Below are 22,164 nucleotides of genomic sequence, written 5' to 3'. Positions count from 1 at the left end.
ACGATGCTTTGTTCATTACAACCTATTAACTCACCCCCACCCCCCCATTCCAGACCATGTGATCTCCAGGGAGAGGCGAAAACCCAGAGTGAAAAACCCCAGGGCCGAAATGGGGAATAAAAAAAAATCTGGGAAATTCCTCTCCGACCCCCTGAGGCGATCGAAACGAGTCCAGGAGATCACAATGGCCCTGATCGGAAAATGCTTCCCAACCCTAGTCATTTCCACTTCCACGAGAAACAAGGAACAATTAGCCCGCGCCGCTCCCTGGTCCAAACTAGACCACTCTTTTGTATCCCTCCATTCCCACTCCGTTCATATAGCTGTCTAGATAAGTCTTAAACGTTCCCAGTGTGTCCGCCTCCACCACCTTGCCCGGCAACACATTCCAGGCCCCCACGACCCTCTGTGTGAAATATGTCCTTCTGATATCTGTGTTAAACCTCCCCCCCTTCACCTTGAACCTATGACCCCTCGTGAACGTCACCACCGACCCGGGGAAAAGCTTCCCACCGTTCACCCTATCTATGCCTTTCATAATTTTATACACCTCTATTAAGTCTCCCCTCATCCTCCGTCTTTCCAAGGAGAACAACCCCAGTTTCCCCAATCTCTCCTCATAACTACGCCCCTCCATACCAGGCAACATCCTGGTAAACCTCCTCTGTACTCTCTCCAAAGCCTCCACGTCCTTCTGGTAGTGTGGCGACCAGAACTGGACGCAGTATTCCAAATGCGGCCGAACCAACGTTCTATACATCTGCAACATCAGACCCCAACTTTTATACTCTATGCCCCGTCCTATAAAGGCAAGCATGCCATATGCCTTCTTCACCACCTTCTCCACCTGTGACGTCACCTTCAAAGATCTGTGGACTTGCACACCCAGGTCCCTCTGCGTCTCTACACCCTTTATGGTTCTTCCATTTATCGTGTAGCTCCTCCTTACATTATTCCCACCAAAATGCATCACTTCGCATTTATCAGGATTGAACTCCATCTGCCATTTCCTTGCCCAAATTTCCAGCCTATCTATATCCTTCTGTAGCCTCTGACAATGTTCCTCACTCCTTCTTCCAGATCATTTATATAAATCACAAACAGCAGAGGTCCCAATACAGAGCCCTGCGGTACACCACTAGTCACAGGCCTCCAGCCGGAAAAAGACCCTTCCACTACCACCCTCTGTCTTCTATGACCAAGCCAGTTCTCCACCCATCTAGCCACCTCCCCCTTTATCCCATGGGATCCAACCTTTTTCACTAGCCTACCATGAGGGACTTTGTCAAACGCTTTACTAAAGTCCATATAGACAACATCCACGGCCCTTCCTTCGTCAACCATTTTGGTCACTTCTTCAAAAAACACCACCAGGTTAGTGAGGCATGACCTCCCTCTCACAAAACCATGTTGACTATCGTTAATGAGTTTATTCCTTTCTAAATGCGCATACATCCTATCTTTACATAGAACATAGAACATAGAACATTACAGCGCAGAACAGGCCCTTCGGCCCACGATGTTGCACCGACCAGTTAAAAAAAAACTGTGACCCTCCAACCTAAACCAATTTCTTTTCGTCCATGAACCTATCTACGGATCTCTTAAACGCCCCCAAACTAGGCGCATTTACTACTGATGCTGGCAGGGCATTCCAATCCCTCACCACCCTCTGGGTAAAGAACCTACCCCTGACATCGGTTCTATAACTACCCCCCCTCAATTTAAAGCCATGCCCCCTCGTGCTGGATTTCTCCATCAGAGGAAAAAGGCTATCACTATCCACCCTATCTAAACCTCTAATCATCTTATATGTTTCAATAAGATCCCCTCTTAGCCGCCGCCTTTCCAGCGAAAACAATCCCAAATCCCTCAGCCTCTCCTCATAGGATCTCCCCTCCATACCAGGCAACATCCTGGTAAACCTCCTCTGCACCCTCTCCAAAGCCTCCACATCCTTCCTGTAATGTGGGAACCAGAACTGCACACAGTACTCCAAGTGCGGCCGCACCAGAGTTGTGTACAGTTGCAACATAACGCTACGACTCCTAAATTCAATCCCCCTACCAATAAACGCCAAGACACCATATGCCTTCTTAACAACCTTATCTACTTGATTCCCAACTTTCAGGGATCTATGCACACATATACCTAGATCCCTCTGCTCCTCCACACTATTCAAAGTCCTCCCGTTAGCCCTATACTCAACACATCTGTTATTCCTACCAAAGTGAATTACCTCACACTTCTCCGCATTAAACTCCATCCGCCACCTCTCGGCCCAACTTTGCAACCTGTCTAAGTCTTCCTGCAAACTACGACACCCTTCCTCACTGTCTACCACACCACCGACTTTGGTGTCATCAGCAAATTTGCTAATCCACCCAACTATACCCTCATCCAGATCATTAATAAATATTACAAACAGCAGTGGCCCCAAAACAGATCCCTGAGGTACACCACTTGTAACCGCACTCCATGATGAATATTTACTATCAACCACCACCCTCTGTTTCCTATCCGCTAGCCAATTCCTGATCCAATTTCCTAGATCACCCCCAATCCCATACATCTGCATTTTCTGCAGAAGCCTACCATGGTGAACCTTATCAAACGCCTTACTAAAATCCATATATACCACGTCCATCTTCTCCAACAACTTCCCCACCACGGACGTCAAGCTCACCGGCCTATAATTACCCGGGTTATCCTTCCTACCCTTCTTAAATAACGGGACCACTTATTTACTGGTCACTGGTTTGGAAGGTGCTGTGGAAGGAGCCTTGGTGAGTTGCTGCAGTGCACCTTGTAGATCGTACACACTGCTGCCACTGTGCATCTGTGATGGAGGGAGTGTAGGTGTTGAATAGGGTCTCAATCAAGTGGCTGCCTTTTCTCCATATAGCGTTGAGCTTCTTGAGCACTGTTGGTGCCACACTCATCCAGGCAAGTGAACAGTATTCCATTACGCTCCTGACTTGTGCCTTGTAGATGGTGGACAGGCTTTGGGGAGTCAGATGATGAGTTACTTGCTACAGATTTCCCAACCTCTCACCAACTCTTGTAGTCACAGTATTTATATGGCTGGTCCAATTCAGTTTCTGATCAATGGTAACCCTCAAGATGTTGATACTGGGGGATTCGTAATGCCATCGAATGTCATGGGGAAGTGGCTAGATTCTCTCAGGTTGGAGACAGTCATTGCCTCGCAATGTGTGGTTCTGCACTTCTCCAGGCTATATATTCATTGTGCTAATGGAAATACTTAACTGTAATTAACCTGTGACAGTTTTGTGAGGTGCCATTGCTCCTACAGGTTCACTTAGTTCTAATAGGCCAAAATTTGTCTTCAATAAATCATCAGATACAAAGGTGCAGCATAAATGCGAGGTGATGCATTTTGGTAGATCGAACCTTGGCATATGGTATGCTTGCCTTTATAGGACGGGGTATAGAGTATAAAAGCTGGAGTCTGATGATGCAGCTGTATAGAACGCTGGTTAGGCCACATTTGGAGTACTGCGTCCAGTTCTGGTCGCCGCACTACCAGAAGGACGTGGAGGCGTTAGAGAGAGTGCAGAGAAGGTTTACCAGGGTGTTGCCTGGTATGGAGGGTCTTAGCTATGAGGAGAGATTGGGTAAACTGGGGTTGTTCTCCCTGGAAAGACGGAGAATGAGGGGAGATCTAATAGAGGTGTACAAGATTATGAAGGGGATAGATCGGGTGAACAGTGGGAAGCTTTTTCCCAAGTCGGAGGTGACGATCACGAGGGGTCACGGGCTCAAGGTGAGAGGGGCGAAGTATAACTCAGATATCAGAGGGATGTTTTTTACACAGAGGGTGGTGGGGGCCTGGAATGTGCTGCCAAGTAGTGTGGTGGAGGCAGGCACGCTGACATCGTTTAAAACTTACCTGGATAGTCACATGAGCAGCCTGGGAATGGAGGGATACAAACGATTGGTCTAGTTGGACCAAGGAGCGGCACAGGCTTGGAGGGCCGAAGGGCCTGTTTCCTGTGCTGTACTGTTCTTTGTTCTTTGTTCAGGGCAGGACTTACTCAGTTGATGGTAGGGTGTTGGGGAGAGTTATAGAACAAAGAGATCTAGGACTACAGGTTCATAGCTCCTTGAAAATGGAGTCACAGGTGGACAGAGTGGTGAAGGCGGCATTCGGCTTGTTGGGTTTCACGGTCAGAATACTGAAGTGGAGATGCAGGCGTTGGACTGGGGTAAACACAGTAAGAAGTCTCGCGACACCAGGTTAAAGTCCAACAGGTTTATTTGGTAGCACAAGCCACTAGTTTTCGGAGCGCTGTCCCTTCATCAGGTGAGTAGGATTTCAGTTCACAAACAGTTCCTGCAACTTGGCCAACGTTGTCTACCTGACACGCTGCAGGAAAGGATGTCCCGAGGCATGGTACATTGGGGAAACTATGCAGACGCTACGACAACGGATGAATGAACACTGCTTGACAATCACCAGGCAAGAGTGTTCTCTTCCTGTTGGGGAACACTTCAGCGGTCACGGGCATTCAGCCTCTGATCTTCGGGTAAGCGTTCTCCAAGGCGGCCTTCACGACACATGACAACGCCGAGTCGCTGAGCAGAGACTGATAGCCAAGTTCCGCACACATGAGGATGGCCTCAACTGGGATCTTGGGTTCATGTCACACTATCTGTAACCCCCATGACTTGTGGGCTTGCAAACTCTCATTAACTGTCCTGGCTGGAGACAATACACATCTCTTTAACCTGTGCTTAGCCCTCTCTCCACTCACACTGTCTGTACCTTTAAGACTTGATTACCTTAAAGACTCACATTCCAACCATTATTTTGTAATTGAGTTTGTGTCTTTATATGCCCTGTTTGTGAACTGAAATCCCACTCACCTGATGAAGGGGCAGCGCTCCGAAAGCTAGTGGCTTGTACTACCAAATAAACCCGTTGGACTTTAACCTGGTGTTGTGAGACTTCTTACAGAACATTGAATATGGGAGTTGGGACGTCTTGTTGAAGTTGCACAAGACATTGGCCACACTTGGAATACTGTGTACAGTTCTGATCACCCTATTATAGAAAGGATATTATTAAACTGGAAAAAAGTGGAGAAAAGATTTACTAGGCTGCTACTGCAACTTGATGGTTTGAGTGATAAGGAGGGGCTGGATAAACTGGGACATTTTTCCCTGGAGCATAGGAGGCTTAGAGATGATCTTATAGAGGTCTATAAAATAATGAGGGGCATAGATCAATAAGATAGTCAACCTCTTTTCCCAAAGATAGGGGAGTCTAAAACTAGAGGGTATAGGTTTAAGGTGAGATGGGAGAGATACAAAAGGGTCCAGAGGGCAATTCTTTCACACAGAGGGTGGTGAGTGTGTGGAACAAGCTGCCAGAGGTAGTAGCAGAGGCAGGTACAATTCTGTCTTTTAAAAAGCATTTAGACAGTTACATGGGTAAGATGGGTATAGTGGGATTTGGGGCAAACACGGACAATTGGGACCAGCTTAGTGGTTAAAAAAGGGCGGCATGGACAAGTTGGGCTGTGCTGTAAGCCTCTATGACTCTATTTGAGACTAAAATAGAGTCTGGAGTCATCACTGTTTACTGAAATAAAACTGTGGTTTTGGTATTTCCAGTTCCTGGGACTCAGCAACGAGACAGTTGTTGTGTGTGTGGATTATAGAGAAGTGAGTGCCTGTCCTTTCTAATGTCAGGATGTGCAGACCACATCAGTCAAATACTGGGTGACCATTATGAGCTCAAAATTGTCAGTTAAAATTACCCGTACTGTATTAAAAATAGTCATTCGATGGACTGTAAATAACAGACTTCAGATGCTGATATGTCTGGAGCGAAACTCAAACATGAACCCCAGTGACATCGTCCAGTGATCTGTTAAGCTAGAAAATCCAGCTTTATAGATTGTGGGAATCCAGATCAGACTAGGTTCCATGGTTCAATTGGGCCTGGGAAAGTTCTGGGATGGGAAATGGGAGAGTTGGGGACAAGGATGGGACCTGGGGAGCCAAAGCCCAAATACTCCTACTGTCCCTGGCCACAGATATGTTTTGGATTTACTGAAGAGAATCTCCTCTTCCTGCCATTAGTCACTGTTTAGATGCCATGGGGGCCTGATGACCCTGCTTAGCATCTATTAATAGGACTGCTTGAGGTCAGGCTCGCACCTCAGCCTCTTAATTCCAGACCAGCTTAGCTGATACAAGTGGACATTGGCAAAAGGCCAAATGTTTTCACTGGACCCTGTTCATTCCCTGGGCTAAAACCAGTCCCTGGGTGTTTGCTTTGTACAACTGAATGTGAAATTTTGGGTCACATGTCCAAAAAGGCCGCAGCCAAATGGAAACATTCCAATTGCAGTCTGTTCCCCACCCTGAACCACAACAGCTTCAAGTAGAAAACAAAACCATTTCTTTAATACAAAAAAAAACTATTTATTCAATAGCTGCTCAGAATTCAAAGTTTCCATAACCTTTTTCCAGATTTCGTGAGTGCCAACTATCAGCTTTAATATCTGTTTAACTTTCAGGCTACTCACCCTGCATGATGACACCACTGTCCGTGCCAGTCACTGCTTTGCTTTTGACTTCTTCCTTGATCAGGCTCCTCATTTCCTCTGGTCTGAAACAAAACTTTCAATCCTTAGAATCATTGACCAATAAGACTGTCAATTAAACTAGTAATAGAACGCTGACCAATAACTGGAATGGCAGTACAGTGGTAATGTTAATGGACTATTAATCCACAGGCCTGTTCTGAAGCCATGAGTTCAAATCTCACCAAATTCACTACATTCATAAATATGAAATAAAAGTATCCTCTCATGGTGACCATGGAACTACAAGAATTTCATTCAAACCTATCTCATTCTCTCATGCCCCTCAAAGGAAGCCTGCTGTCCTCACCTGGTCTGGTGACTCCAGACCCACACAATGTGGTTAGCTTGTAATTGCTCTCTGAAATCAGCTAGCAAGCCATCCAGTTGTATCAAACCACTACAGAAAAACAGATTTTCTTTTATTTGTTTTGGGGTGGCACGATGGCACAGAGTTAGCACAGTTGCCTCACAGCGCCAGGGACCCGGGTTCGATTGCAGCCTCGGATCACTGTCTGTGTGGAGTTTGCAAGTTCTCCCCGTGTCTGCGTGGGTTTCCTCCGGGTGCTCCGGTTTCCTCCCACACTCCAATATGCGGATTAGGTTGATTGGCTATGCTAAATTGCCCCTCAGTGTCAGCGGGACTATCAGGGTAAATACTTGGGGTTACAGGAATAAGGCTTGGGTGGGATTGTTGTTGGTGCAGGCTAGATAAGCCGAATAGCCTCTTTCTACACTGTAGGGATTCTATGATTCTAAGTTCTTGGAATTTGAGCAGTACTGGCAAGATCACCATTTGTTGCACATTCCAAATTGTCCTTGGGAGAAGGTGGTGTTGATGAGCTGCCTTCTTAAACAGGTGTGGTTTACAGTGCTGTTAGGGAGGGATTTCATGGGCTGGATTTAACTGACAGTTTGAAGGCAAGTGAGCTCAACAAATCCAGTGAGCAACCTGCCTTCCATCGCTCCTGACCCCACCACAGCAAGCAGCCAGCCCCGTAACTGTTCCTGTGTGGTCTTGTATTGGGCATGGGGCCCATCAAGTCTGCTCCAAGGGTCAGGGTCATTGGAAGACCCCCAAGGTTTAACCCCCACTCCCTGGAAGGATTGGCCAGCAGCTCCTTGACACAGGACTCCTGCTTCCTGTCTATTAGTGTCTGATTGGCCATAACCATAAACTGTAGGACAGCTGGTGCTCCGATTCAGTAGGCAGCCCCCCCCCCTACCGCGCCCCCCACGCGCCCCCCCCCCCCCCCCCCCACCCCATTCCCACCTGATTTTTTTAAGAGGAGATTCTCTCATGTTGGAGATGATCATCGTCGAGCTCTTGTGTGATATACATAAAAATACATAAAGGGCAAAAGAGTAACTAGGGAGAGAGTAGCACCTCTTAAGGATCAACAAGGTCATCTGTGTGCGGATCCACAAGAGATGGGTGAGATCCTAAATGAATATTTCTCATCAGTATTTACTGTTGAGAAAAGCATGGATGTTAGGGAACTTGGGGAAATCAATAGTGATGTCTTGAGGAATGTACATATTACAGAGAAGGAGGTGCTGGAAGTCTTAAAGCGCATCAAGGTAGATAAATCTGCGGGACCTGATGAGGTATATCTCAGGACGTTGTGGGAGGCTAGGGAGGAAATTGCGGGTCCCCGAGCAGAGATATTTGAATCATCAATAGTCACAGGTGAGGTACCTGAAGATTGGAGAATGGCAAATGTTGTGCCTTTGTTTAAAAAGGGCTGCAGGGAAAAGCCTGGGAACTACAGGCCAGTTAGCCTCACATCTGTGGTGGATAAATTGTTGGAAGGTATGTTGAGAGACAGGATCTACAGGCATTTAGAGACGCAAGGACTGATTAGGGACAGTCAGCATGGCTTTGTGAGTAGAAAATCATATCTCGCAAATTTTATTGAGTTTTTTGAAGGGGTAACCAAGAAGGTAGATGAGGACAGTGCAGTTGATGTTGTCTACATGGACTTTAGCAAGGCCTTTGACAAGGTACCGCATGGTAGGTTGTTGCAGAAAGTTAAATCTCACGGGATCCAGGGTGAGGTATCTAAATGGATACAAAATTGGCTTCTTGACAGAAGCCAGAGGGTGGTTGTAGAGGGTTGTTTTTCAAACTGGAGGCCTGTGATCAGCGGTGTGCATCAGGGATCAGTGCTGGGCCCACTGTTATTTGTCATTTATATTAATGATTTGGATGAGAATATAGGGGGCATGGTTAGTAAGTTTGCAGATGACACCAAGATTGGTGGCATGGTGGACAGTGAGGAAGGTTATCTCCAATTGCAGCGGGATCTTGATCAATTGGGCCAGTGGGCTGACGAATGGCAAATGGAGTTTAATTTAGACAAATGCGAGGTGATGCATTTTGGTAGATTGAACCAGGGCAGGACTTACTCAGTTAATGGTAGGGCATTGGGGAGAGTTACAGAACAAAGGGATCTAGGGGTACATGTTCATAGCTCCTTGAAAGTGGAGTCACAGGTGGACAGAGTGGTGAAGAAGGCATTCGGCATGCTTGGTTTCATCGGTCAGAACATTGAATACAGGAGCTGGGACTTCTTGTTGAAGTTGTACAAGACATTGGTAAGGCCACACTTGGAATACTGTGTGCAATTCTGGTCACCCTATTATAGAAAGGATATTATTAAACTAGAAAGACTGCAGAAAAGATTTACTAGGATGCTACCGGGACTTGATGGATTGAGTTATAAGGAGAGGCTGAATAGACTGGGACTTTTTTCTCTGGAGCGTAGGAGGCTGAGGGGTGACCTTATAGAGGTCTATAAAATAATGAGGGGCATAGACAAGGTAGATAGTCAATATCTTTTCCCAAAGGTAGGGGAGTCTAAAACTAGAGGGCATAGGTTTAAGGTGAGAGGGGAGAGATACAAAAGTGTCCAGAGGGGCAAATGTTTTCACACAGAGGGTGGTGAGTGCCTGGAACAAGCTGCCAGAGGTAGTAGTAGAGGCGGGTACAATTTTATCTTTTAAAAAGCATTTAGAAAGTTACATGGTACGATGGGTATAGAGGGATATAGACCAAATGCGGACAATTGGGATTAGCTTAGGGGTTTAAAAAAAAAAGGGCGGCATGGACAAGTTGGGCCGAAGGGCCTGTTTCCATGCTGTAAACCTCTATGACACTAATGTTATTTTGCCATTTGTCAATCCAAGATTGAATGCTGTCCAGGTCTTGCTGCAAAGGGAACACAGACTGTTTCAATATCTGAGGAGTTGCAAATGGTACTAAACATTGTGCACATCAGTGAATATCTCCACTTCTGACCTCATGATGGAGGGACTGTCATTGATGAAGCAGCTGAAGATGATTTGTCCTGAGAAACTCCTGCAGTGAAGCCCTGGAGCTGAGATGGTTGATCTCCAACCACCAGAACCACCTTCCTTTGCATCAGGTATGACTCCAACCAGCATGTGGAGATGCCGGCGTTGGCAATAGATGCCGGCAATAGATGCCAGCATATGCCAATAGATGCCGACTCACCTGATGAAGGGGCAGTGCTCCCAAAGCTCATGCTCCCAAATAAACCTGTTGGACTTTAACCTGGTGTTGTGAGACTTCCAACCAGCAGAGAGTTTTCCAACATTTCTATTGATCTGTTTTGCTCAGGCTCCTTGCTTCTACACCGGGTGAGGTCAGTCACCTTTACTTCACCTCTTGAGTTCAACTCATGTCCATGTTTGAACCAAGGCTGGAATGAGGTCAGGAGCTGAGTGGCCCTGGAGGAACCCAAACTGAGTGTCAGTAAGCATCTGTTATTGTTAAGTGCTGCTTGATAACACTGTCGACAACCCATTTCATCACTTTGCTAATTTCCGCTTTGGATTCAGCCTGTTTATAGTGGACGGCACATACCTGGACAATTTTCCACATCGTCAGACAGGTACCAGTGTTGAGTGTACAGGAACAGCCTGGCTAGGGGTGCGGCTAGTTCCAGAGCACAACCCTTCAGTAATACAGTCCAGATGTTGTCAGGGACCATACAGTATCCAGTGCCTTCACCTGTTTCTTGATATCACAGAGTGAATTTAATTGGCTGAAATCTGGCACTCTGGGCACATCAGATGGAGACCCAGATGGGTTACCCACTTCTGGCTAAAGTTGGTTGCAAACATCAACTAGCAACACAGTGAATTTAACTATCCCTTGAATTCTGATTCAGTAAAACAGTGAAAACATGAGAGGAGTGAGGCACTGAGACACTAGCCTTGAGCACAAACAGCTGCGCACGCCAGTGGGAGAGAGATTGCAGCTGGAGTGAGATTCAGCCAGAGCGAGGGTATCGGGAATTTGGAGCTGAGGGAAAGAGATGCTCATCTTTGGGAGGAGCGGAGAGGTGGACCTGCGAGGCAGAGTCGAGGGCAAGTGAGAGGAAGAAAGAAATCGAACCGTGATGTCACAGCCAGCAGGTAAGTGATTGGCTGGTGACTGATAAGTAGTTTTTCTTTTCTTTTTTTCTCTTGGCATTGTAGTTGTTATTGTAAGTTAACTTGAAGCTTAAGTCATGGTAGGAGCATGTCATGCTCCCCTTGTGCAATGTGGGAATTCAGGGACCCTTCCAGTGTCCCTGGCTCCTCCTTGTGCAGGAAGTGTGTCCAACTGCAGTTCCTGTTAGACCGCTTGGCGGCTCTGGAGCTGCGGATGGATTCACTTTGGAGCATCCACAATGCTGAGGAAGTCGTGGATAGCACGTTCAGTGAGTTGGTCATATCGTAGATAAAAATTACTGAGGGAGATAGGGAATGGATGACCACCAGACAGAGAAAGAGTAGGAAGGCAGTGCAGGGGTCCCTGGCGGTCATCCCCCTCCAAAACAGATATACCGTTTTGGATACTGTTGGGGAGATGGCTCACCAAGGGAAGGTGGCACCGTGACTGGCACTGCTGCACAAGAGGGCAGGAAAAAGAGTGGCAGAGCCATAGTGATAGGGGATTCAATTGTAGGAGAGTAGACAGGTGTTTCTGTGGGTGCAAACGAGACTCCAGGATGGTATGTTGCCTCTCTGGTGCAAGGGTCAAGGATGTCTTGGAGTGGCTGCAGGGCATTCTGGAAGGGAGGGTGAACAGCCAGCTGTCATGGTGCATATAGGCACCCACGATATAGGTAAAAATGGGATGAGGTCCTACAAGCTGAATTTAGGGAGTTAGGAGTTAAACTAAAATGTAGGACCTCAAAGGTAGTAATCTCAGGATTGCTCCCACTGCCACGTGCTGTCAGAGTAGGAAAGTCAGGATAGCTAAGATGAATACCTGGCTTGAGAGATGGTGCAAGAGGGAGGGATTCATAAGAACATAAGAAATAGGAGCAGGAGTAGGCCATCTAGCCCCTCGAGCCTGCCCCACCATTCAATAAGATCATGGCTGATCTGAAGTGGATCAGTTCCACTTACCCGCTTGATCCCTATAACCCCTAATTCCCTTACCGATCAGGAATCCATCTATCCGTGATTTAAACATATTCAACGAGGTAGCCTCCACCACTTCAGTGGGCAGAGAATTCCAGAGATTCACCACCCTCTGAGAGAAGAAGTTCCTCCTCAACTCTGTCCTAAACTGACCCCCCTTTATTTTGAGGCTGTGCCCTCTCGCTCTAGCGTCCTTTCTAAGTGGAAAGAATCTCTCCACCTCTACCCTATCCAGCCCCTTCATTATCTTATAGGTCTCTATAAGATCCCCCCTCAGCCTTCTAAATTCCAACGAGTACAACGATTCAAATTCCTGGGACATTGGAACCGGTTCTGGGGGAGGTGAGGCCAGAACAAATGGTACAATCTGCACCAGGGCAGCACTGGAACCAATGTCCTAGAGGGAGTGTTCACTAGTGCTGTTGGGGAGGGTTTAAACTAATGTGGCAGGGGAAGGGAACCGATGCAGGAAGTCAGAGGGAAGTAAAATGGGGACAGAAACAAAAGGCATTGAGGGAAAAAGTGGAAGGCAGAGAAACCAAAGACAAAAATCAAAAAGGACCACAGTGCAGAGTACAGAGACTATGGAGGACTCAGTGACTGGGTCCAGTAAGGCTAAGAGAAATAAAACACAGGGAGAGAGTGTGTACAAAACGTGACAGGACAGATGGTCTGAGGTGTGTTTGCTTTAACACAAAGAGTATGACAGATGAAGTGGATGAACTTAAAGTTTGGATTACTGCATGGAACTATAATGTTGTGGCAATTACGGACACTTGGATGAAAGAAGGGCAGGACTGGCATCTTAACATTCCAGGATTTAGATGCTTCAGGCAAGATAGACAGCTATACAGAGGGAGGACACCATGGTGGGATCATGCACTGAGGCCATATGGGTAGAATTCAGGAACAGGAGCGGTGCAATCGCACCTCTCAACTGCCAGCGTGAAGTGGAGGAACTGATAGGTCAACAGATTATGGGAAGATGTAAAAACAACAGGGTTGTTGCGATGGGCGATTTTAATTTCCCCAACGTAGTCTGGGATTCCAGGGGCTTGGATGGGGCAGAGTTTGTTCAGCGTGTCCAAGAGTGCTTCTTGAGGCAATATGTAGATAGTACAACTCGGAAAGGGCCTATCTTAGACCTGGTTCTGGGAAACAAGCCCGGACAGGTGATTGATGTCTCAATGAGGGGACTATTTTGGAAACAGTGATCACAATTCCATAAATTTCAAGATACTTGTAGAAAAGGATAGAAGTAGTCCCAGAGTGAAAGTACTAAATCAGGGGAAGGCTAACTACAACAGTGTTAGACAGAAACTAGGGAATGTCGACTGGGCGTGGCTGCTTGAGGGTAAATCCACATCTGATATGTGGGAGTCTTTTAAAAGTCAGTTGTTAACAATTCAGGACAAGTATGTCCCTGTAAAAATGAAAGATAAAGATGGAAAATTTGGGATTCCTGGATGACCTTGGTAAATGTGAGATCATCCATTTTGGTAGGAATAACAGCAAAGTGGACTATTATTTAAATGGTAAAAAATTGCAGCATGCAATGGGTGTTCTTGTGCAGGAATCTCAAGGAGTTGGTTTGCAGGTGCAGCAGGTAATTAAGAAGACAAATGGAATTTTGTCCTTCATTGCTAGAAGGATGGAGTTTAAAAACAGCAAGATTATGTTGCAGCTGTATAAGGCGCTGGTGAGGCCACACCTGGAGTACTGTGTACAGTTTTGGTCTCCTTACTTGAGAAAGGATATACTGGCACTGGAGGGGATGCAGAGGAGACTCACTAGGTTGATTCCGGAGTTGAGAGGGTTGGCTTATGAGGAGAGACTGACTAGACTGGGGCTATACTCATTGGAATTCAGAAGAATGAGGGGAGATTTTATAGAAGCATATAAGATTATGAAGGGAATAGATAAGATAGAAACAGGGAAGTTGTTTCCACTGGCGAGTGAAACTAGAACTAGGGGGCATAGCCTCAAAATAAGGGGAAGCAGATTTAGGACTGAGTTGAGGAGGAACTTCTTCACACAAAGGGTTGTGAATCTGTGGAATTCCCTGCCCCGTGAAGCAGTTGAGGCTACCTCACTGAATGTTTTTAAGGCAAGGATAGATAAATTTTTGAACAGTAAAGGAATTAAGGGTTATGGTAAGCGGGCGGGTAAGTGGAGCTGAGTCCATGAAAAGTTCAGCCACGATCTTATTGAATGGCGGAGCAGGCTCGAGGGGCCAGATGGCCTACTCCTGCTCCTAGTTCTTATGTTCTTATGACAAGACAGATTGTGAGCTTAGTGAGAAAGAAGGAGGCATACATAAATTTCAGGACATTGAAAACGGACAAGGCTCTTGAGGAATACAAAGATAGCAGGAAAGAGCTTAAACAGGGACCTGGGAGGGCAAAAAGGGGCCATGAAATGTTGTTGGCAGGCAGGATTAAGGAGAATTCCAAGGTTTTTCATGCGCATATAAGGAGGAAGAGGGTAGCTAAGGAAAGGGTAGGTCCACTCAAGGACATTAGAGGGAGTTTGTGTGTAGAGCCAGATGAGGTGGGTGAGGTCCTTAACAAGTATTTTGCATCATTATTCAGAAAAGAGAAGGATGTGGTGGATGGTGAGTGTAGAAAGGAGGATGTTGACATTCTAGGGCATGCTGAGATAAAAAGGGAGGAGGTATTGGAGGTTTTGAAAAACATTAAGGTGGACAAGTCCCCAGGGTCATACAGGGTCTATCCCAGAATACTGAGAGAGACAAGTGAAGAAATTGCTGAGGCCTTGGCTAAAATCTTTGTATCCTCTTTAGCCACGGGTGAGGTACCAGAGGATTGGAGAGTAGCTAACATTGTCTCTTCTGCCCTTTTTAAACAGAGGAACAATCGGGAAATTAGAGGCCTGTGAGCCTTACATCAGTGGTGATAAATCATTGGAGAAGATTCTTAGGGACAGGATGTACTCACATCTGGTAGAGAATAGGCTTATTAGCAATGGGCAGCATGGTTTTGTGAACGGGAGGTCATGTCACACACTTGATTGAGTTTTTTGAGGAAGTGACAGGAAACATTGACCAGGGCAGGGCAGTGGATGTTGTATACGTGGACTTTAGTAAAGCCTTCGACAAGGTTCCTCATGGCAGGCTGATACAGAAGGTGAAGTCATATGGGATCCGAGGTGAGCTGGTAAGATGGATACAAAACTGGCTTGGGCATAGAAAGCAGAGAGTAGCAGTGGAAGGGAACTTTTCTAACTGGAGGTCTGTGACAAGCGGTGTTCCATGAGGATTAGTGCTGGGGCCTCTGCTATTTGTAATATATATATAATATATATATATTTATATGTATATATACATAATTATAAATGATTTGGAGGAAAATGTAGGTGGTTGGGTTAGTAAATTTGCAGATGATACAAAAATTGGGGGAATAGTGGATAGTGAGGATTGTCAGAGGGTACAGCAGGATATAAGTCAGCTGGAGACCTGGGCTGAAAGATGCCAGATGGAATTTAACCCGGACAACTGTGAGGTGATGCAATTTGGAAGGTCTACTGCAGAAGGGAAGTATACAGTAAATGGTAGAGCCCTTAGAAATATTAGCATACAGAGGGATCTAGGCGTGCAGATTCACAGTTCCCTGAAGGTGGCAACTCAGGTGGACAAGGAGGCGTATGGCATGCTGGCCTTCATCAGTCGGGGTGTGAAATATAGGAATTGGAAAATCATGTTGCAGCTGTATAAGACTTTGGTTAGGCCCCATTTGGCGTATTGTGTACAATTCTGGTCACCGCACTATTGGAAGGATGTTGATGCATTGGAAAGGGTGCAGAAGAGATTTACCAGGATGTTGCCTGGTTTGGAGAATATGGACTATGAAGAAAGGTTGAAGAAACATGGATTGTTTTCATTGGAGCGTCAGAGGATCAGGGGGGACCTGATAGAGGTTGACAAGATAATGACAGACTTGGATAGAGTGGATAGTCAGAGTCGAGGGGTCAATCACTCGGGGGCTTAGGTTGAAAGTGAGAGAGGAAAAGTTTAAAAGAGATGTAAGGGGCAAGTTTTCACACAGAGGGTGGTGAACGCCTGGAACGTGCTGCTGGGGGAGTTGGTGGAAGCAGATTCTATAACAACGTTCAAGAGGCATCTGGATAGATATATGAATAGGCAGGGGATAGAGGGATATCGGCCACGTAGAGGGAAGAAAATATTAGCGAGGCACCCTGTGTCGGCACAGACCTGATGGGCCAAAGGGCCTGTTCCTGTGCTGTACTGTTCTTTGCTGCAGCAACACCCAATGCAATGGCCACATCCTGTAAAATTTAATGATTAGGAGATTTGTATTACCTGCCTGAAGTGTCAGGAACCAATAACTGAGTCAGACTCAGATCTGAAGATGCCTGTATCAGAAAAAGAAAATACTTAGTATCATTAAAAAGAACAACATTTAACTTTATGCTCCATCTCACAACATAGGAGCAGAGATTATTCCGGAATGGAGCTAGTGATCATGGGATACAAGACCTAGTATCAAGAATTGAGATCATTGTCTGCAGGAAAACGACAAATACAGTGGTGAGATGGAAAAGAAATTAGGAAAGCAAAGAGCAAACATGAACAAACAATGCTGTTTGTCATTTTTATAAATGACCTGGATGAGGGCGTAGAAGGATGGGTTAGTAAATTTGCGGATGACACTAAAGTTGGTGGAGTTGTGGACAGTGTGGAAGGTTGTTGCAGGTTACAGAGGGACATAGATAAGCTGCAGAGCTGGGCTGAGAGGTGGCAAATGGAGTTCAATGCGGAAAAGTGTGAGGTGATTTACTTTGGAAGGAGTAACAGGATTACAGAGTACTGGGCTAATGGTAAGATACTTGGTAGTGTGGATGAACAGAGGGATCTGGGTGTCCACGTGTATAGATCCCTGAAAGTTGGCACCCAGGTTGATAGGGTTGTTAAGAAGGCGTACGAAGTGTTAGCTTTTATTGGTAGAGGGATTGAGTTTCGGAGCCAGGAGGTCATGTTGCAGCTGTACAAAACTCTGGTGCGGCCGCACTTGGAGTATTGCGTACAGTTCTGGTCACTGCATTATAGGAAGGATGTGGAAGCATTGGAAAGGGTGCAGAGGAGATTTACCAGGATGTTGCCTGGTATGGTGCGAAGGTCTTTGATAAGGTGCCTCACAAAAGGTTGCTGAAGAAGATTGGGTCACACGGAGTTGGGGGTAGGGTGTTAGCGTGGATTGGGGATTGGCTATCCGACAGGAAGCAGAGAGTCAGAATAAATGGGTGCTTTTCTGGTTGGCAGATGGTAACTAGTGGCGTGCCGCAGGGATCGGTACTGGGGCCTCAACTATTTACCATTTATATAGACGATCTGGAGGAGGGGACAGAGTGTAGGGTAACAAAGTTTGCAGACGACACAAAGATAAGTGGAAAAGTGAGTCGTGTGGAGGGCGTAGAAGGTCTGCAGAGAGATTTGGACAGGCTGAGTGAGTGGGCGAGGATCTGGCAGATGGAGTATAACGTTGACAAATGCGAGGTTATTCACTTTGGAAGAAATAATAGCAAATTGGGTGATTATCTAAATGGAAAGAAATTACAACATGCTGCTGTGCAGAGGGACCTGGGGGTCCTTGTGCATGAGATGCAAAAACCCAGTCTGCAGGTGCAACAGGTGATCAAGAAGGCAAATGGGATGTTGGCCTATATCGCAAGGGGGATAGAATATAAAAGCAGAGATGTCTTGCTGCATCGGTACAGGGCATTGGTGAGGCCGCAGCTGGAATACTGTGTGCAGTACTGGTCCCCTTATTTGCGGAAGGATATATTGGCCTTGGAGGGAGTGCAGAGAAAGTCCACCAGGTTGATACCAGAGATGAGGGGTGTTGATTATGAGGAGAGACTGAGCAGATAGGGTTTGTACTCGTTGGAATTTAGAAGGCTGAGGGGGGATCTTATAGAGACCTATAAGATAATGAAGGGGCTGGATAGGGTAGAGGTGGAGAGATTCTTTCCACTTAGAAAGACAACTAGAACTGGAGGGCACAGCCTCAAAATAAAGGGGGGGTCGGTTTAGGACAGAGTTGAGGAGGAACTTCTTCTCTCAGAGGGTGGTGAATCTCTGGAATTCTCTGCCCACTGAAGTGGTGGAGGCTACCTCGTTGAATATGTTTAAATCACGGATAGATGGATTCCTGATCGGTAAGGGAATTAGGGGTTATAGGGATCAGGCGGGTAAGTGGAACTGATCCACTTCAGATCAGCCATGATCTTATTGAATGACAAGGCAGGCTCGAGGGGCTAGATGGCCTACTCCTGCTCCTATTTCTTATGTTCTTATGTCTTATGAGGAAAGGCTGAGGGACTTGAGGTTGTTTTCGTTAGAGAGAAGGTTAAGAGGTGATTTAATAGAGTCATTCAAGATGATCAGTGGATTAGATAGGGTGGATAGTGAGAGCCTTTTTCCTCGGATGGTGATAGTTAGCACGAGGGGACATAGCTTTAAATTGAGGGGTGATAGATATAGGACAGATGTCAGAGGTAGGTTCTTCACTCAGAGAGTAGTAAGGGCGTGGAATGCCCTGCCTGTAGCAGTAGTGGACTTGCCAACATTAAGGGCATTTAAATGGTCATTGGATAAACATATGGATGATATTGGAATAGTGTAGGTTAGATGGGCTTTAGATTGGTTTCACAGGTTCGCGCAACATCGAGGGCCGAAGGGCCTGTACTGAGCTGTAATGTTCTATGTTCTGATGACAAGTAAAATTAAGGAAAATCCAAAGACATTTTGCAAAATGATAACTAAGAGTAGGGCCAATTAGAAACATTAAAAAACAGGAGCAGGAATCGCTCAATTGGTCCCTTGAGCCTACTCCACCCTTCAATACGAGTCACAGAGTTTTATAGGACAGAAAGTGGCCCTTTGGCCCACTGTGTCTGCACCAACCATCAAACACCTATCTAATCTAATCCTATTTCCCAGCACTTGGTCTATAGCCTTGTATGCTGTGGTGTTTCAAATGGTCATCTAAATACTTCTTAAATGTTGCGACAGTTCCCGCCTCTACCAGCCTTTCAGGCAGTGAGTTCCAGATTCCCACCACCCTTCGGGTGAAAATGTTTTTCCTCAAATTCCCCTCTAAATCACCTGCCCTTTAACTTAAATCTATGTCCCCTGGTTATTGACCCCTCTACTAAGGGGAAAGATTTATTCTTATCTACCCTATCTATGTCCCTCATAATTTTGTACACCTAAATCAGGACCCCCTTCAGCCTTCTCTGCTCCACGGAAAACAACCCCAGCCTAACCTGCCTCTCGTTATAGCTGAAACGCTCCAGGCAGCATCCTGGTGAATCTCCTCTGCACCCTCTCTAGTGCAATCACATCCTTCCTATAGTGTGGCGACCAGAACTGCACACAGTGCACTAGTTGTGGCCTAATGATCATGTTATACAGTTCCATAGTAACCTTCCTGCTCTTATATCTATGCTTCGGCTAATAAAGGCAAGTATCCCATTTGCCTTCTTAACCATCCTACTGCCTTCAGGGATCTTTGGACTGGCACCCCAATGTTTGTCCCTCTGGTCCTCTGTACTTCCTAACAGCGTAGCGGTCATTGTAAATTCTCTTGCCTTGTTAGTCCTCCCAAAATGCATCACCTCACATTTTTCAGGGTTTAATTCTATTTGCCACTGATCTTGCCTAAAGCTCACATCATTGAGCGCTGAAACACGGCAGGGGTGGGGGTAAACATACTCTAACATATTCATGTGCTTTGTGTGCCTGGTTAATATCAGCCCTTTGCAACACACATGGGACCTGGTACATACTCCCGCAGGTGGGTTGGGGAACATGGCGTGAATTCAGTCATGGAACCAGACCCATCTGTGCCATAACTTTTCGATAAACACTGGCAAAAACGGAATGCCGGAGCGGTGTGATATATGTGAATCCAATATAACAATGTGTGATATTAGAAACCTAACTAAAATCTGGTTTCACGAAGCATAAAGGGAACACTGGGAATGTTCTGGGCATGGTACAAGGGATAGCAATAATATTACCCAATGCCCCAGGAATGAAGGTATTCTGGGTAGATAATATTGGGGTTATTAAAGGGGGAATGTTCAAACTACAGGAGAACATCAACCCTATGTCATAAGGGTTCACTGGTTAAAACTGCCCTCACAAAATGTAAGCAGACCAACTGAGTAATCGTGTGTCCTTATCCTATCTATCCGGAACCAAAAGCGATTTGCAGATTGAAAAACAACGTAATATCCGTAAATGATCCTCAGAAGTAAGTGAGGAGGAACAAGGCCTAATTAGAGTTGGATATATGGGTAATGGTACCTGTTGTGCCGCCACTAGACTGACTTCACACCATTATGGAAGCTTGTCCAGTCGACAAGCCATCATTTTGTTTCTTGCCAGAAGTAGCTGCCGGTATTAAGGGTTATGGGGAGCAGGCGGGTAAGTAGAACTGATTCACTTCAGATCAGCCATGATCTTATTGAATGGCGGGGCAGGCTCGAGGGGCTAGATGGCCTACTCCTGCTCCTATTTCTTATGTTATGTTCTTATAGACACAATGGAACTAATAGATAAGAGGTCGAAAGTCACTATTAATAGTCCCTCAATTCTCCTCCAAGGAGAATTATCTAACTGAGATAAAGTTATTGCCCAAACAATTGAGGAAACTGGAGAAGTAGAAAAGATACGCAAAATCCATGTCCAAGTAGAACAGGAAACAGCAAAGATTGGTGAAGAGATATGGAAAATTAAAGAAACAACCTGGTAGGATGACATTTGGAATTGGGACACTAATGTAGAAATTTACCCTTGGATCCGCATCCTCTCACATGTTGTTGTTATACCTTTTGTTCTTGTTACTACATATCAAGTTTTTATTATGATTATGTTTAAAAGATGGAAAAGGAATATAAACAAGCAATTGAAATTTGAAGTAGCTATGACATGTAGACAATGATTACCAAGTTGAGCATTCAGTTTGATGTCTAATGATAATCAATTCAGCAATTGTAAATACTGTATAATGAATTGTACCTCAGGCTTACTCTGGGAGATTTGCTGACCCCAAAGGTGCACTGGTCCCACCCGTCACTGCCCCACCCCAATTACTGGAAGTACAAACTTCCTCTGGGCAATTTCCCTACACTGGGAATCATCCAAAAATGCAATTTAAATCACAAACTTGGGATAGTTGTGACTGTGTTACATTAATAGTTACCCCGAAAATTTAGGATTAAGACTACTTCCAACTTCTGAGTAACTATTGTACAGACCCACACCGACTCCCCAAGGGACTCCTCTCACTCCCCATTGCATGGCACTCCCCCACCATACAGAATGCACACCCCTTGAAGTCTACCATTCCAGGGACCGCACCCCGCCCTCCCCCCCGACAAAGGATACCCCGAAAGATTCCCCAACTAATGGGGACTCTTTCCATGCCACCACGAATTAGGACTCCTCTTCCCCCTCACCCTTATCGAGGCTCTTCCCACAACCCCAACTAGCCCCCCGACAATACCAGACCCACTGACAACAATAATCTCTCCTTCAAAGTCAATAAAACGAAGGAGATAGTCATCGACTTCAGGAAGCGTAGTGGAGAACATGCCCCTGTCTACATCAATAGGTTCAAAGTGGAAATGGTCGAGAGTTTCAAGTTTCTAGGTGTCCAGATCACCAACAACCTGTCCTAGTCCCTCCATGCTGATGCTATAGTTAAGAAAACTCACCAACGCTTCTACTTTCTCAGGAGGCTAAGGAAATTTGGCATGTCCGCTACGACTCTCACCAATTTTTACAGATGCACCACAGAAAGCATTCTTTCTGATTGTATCACAGCTTGGTATGGTTCTGTCCAAGACTGCAAAAAACTACAAAGGGTCGTGAACGAAGCCCAGTCCATTACTCAAACCAGCCTCCCATCCATTGACTGTCTATACTTTCCGCTGCTTTGGAAAAGCAGCCACGTAAGCAAGGACCCCCACGCACCCTGGACATACTCTCTTCCAGATTCTTCCATCGGGAAAAAGTTACAATTGTCTGAGGACATGTACCAACTGACTCAAGAACAGCTTC

At 45.9% G+C, this 22,164-nt stretch overlaps 1 protein-coding gene across 1 annotated transcript in view; it reads right to left on the bottom strand.

Annotated features, from left to right (window-relative positions):
• Positions 1–22,164, bottom strand: part of plekhh3 (pleckstrin homology, MyTH4 and FERM domain containing H3) — a 129,049-nt gene that overhangs the window by 86,408 nt on the left and 20,477 nt on the right. The window contains exons 2-3 of the mRNA XM_078224295.1: positions 16,396–16,448; positions 6,561–6,643 (exon numbers count right to left, since the gene is read on the bottom strand). Coding sequence (XP_078080421.1) covers positions 6,561–6,643; positions 16,396–16,448 — 136 coding nt within the window. The remainder of the gene's footprint in view (positions 1–6,560; positions 6,644–16,395; positions 16,449–22,164) is intronic.

The sequence above is a fragment of the Mustelus asterias genome, chromosome 11 (genome assembly GCF_964213995.1).
Source record: "Mustelus asterias chromosome 11, sMusAst1.hap1.1, whole genome shotgun sequence".
Taxonomy (NCBI): Eukaryota; Metazoa; Chordata; class Chondrichthyes; order Carcharhiniformes; family Triakidae; genus Mustelus; species Mustelus asterias.
Note: the sequence above shows the minus strand (reverse complement) of the source record. Positions and strands in the feature narration are given on the sequence as shown.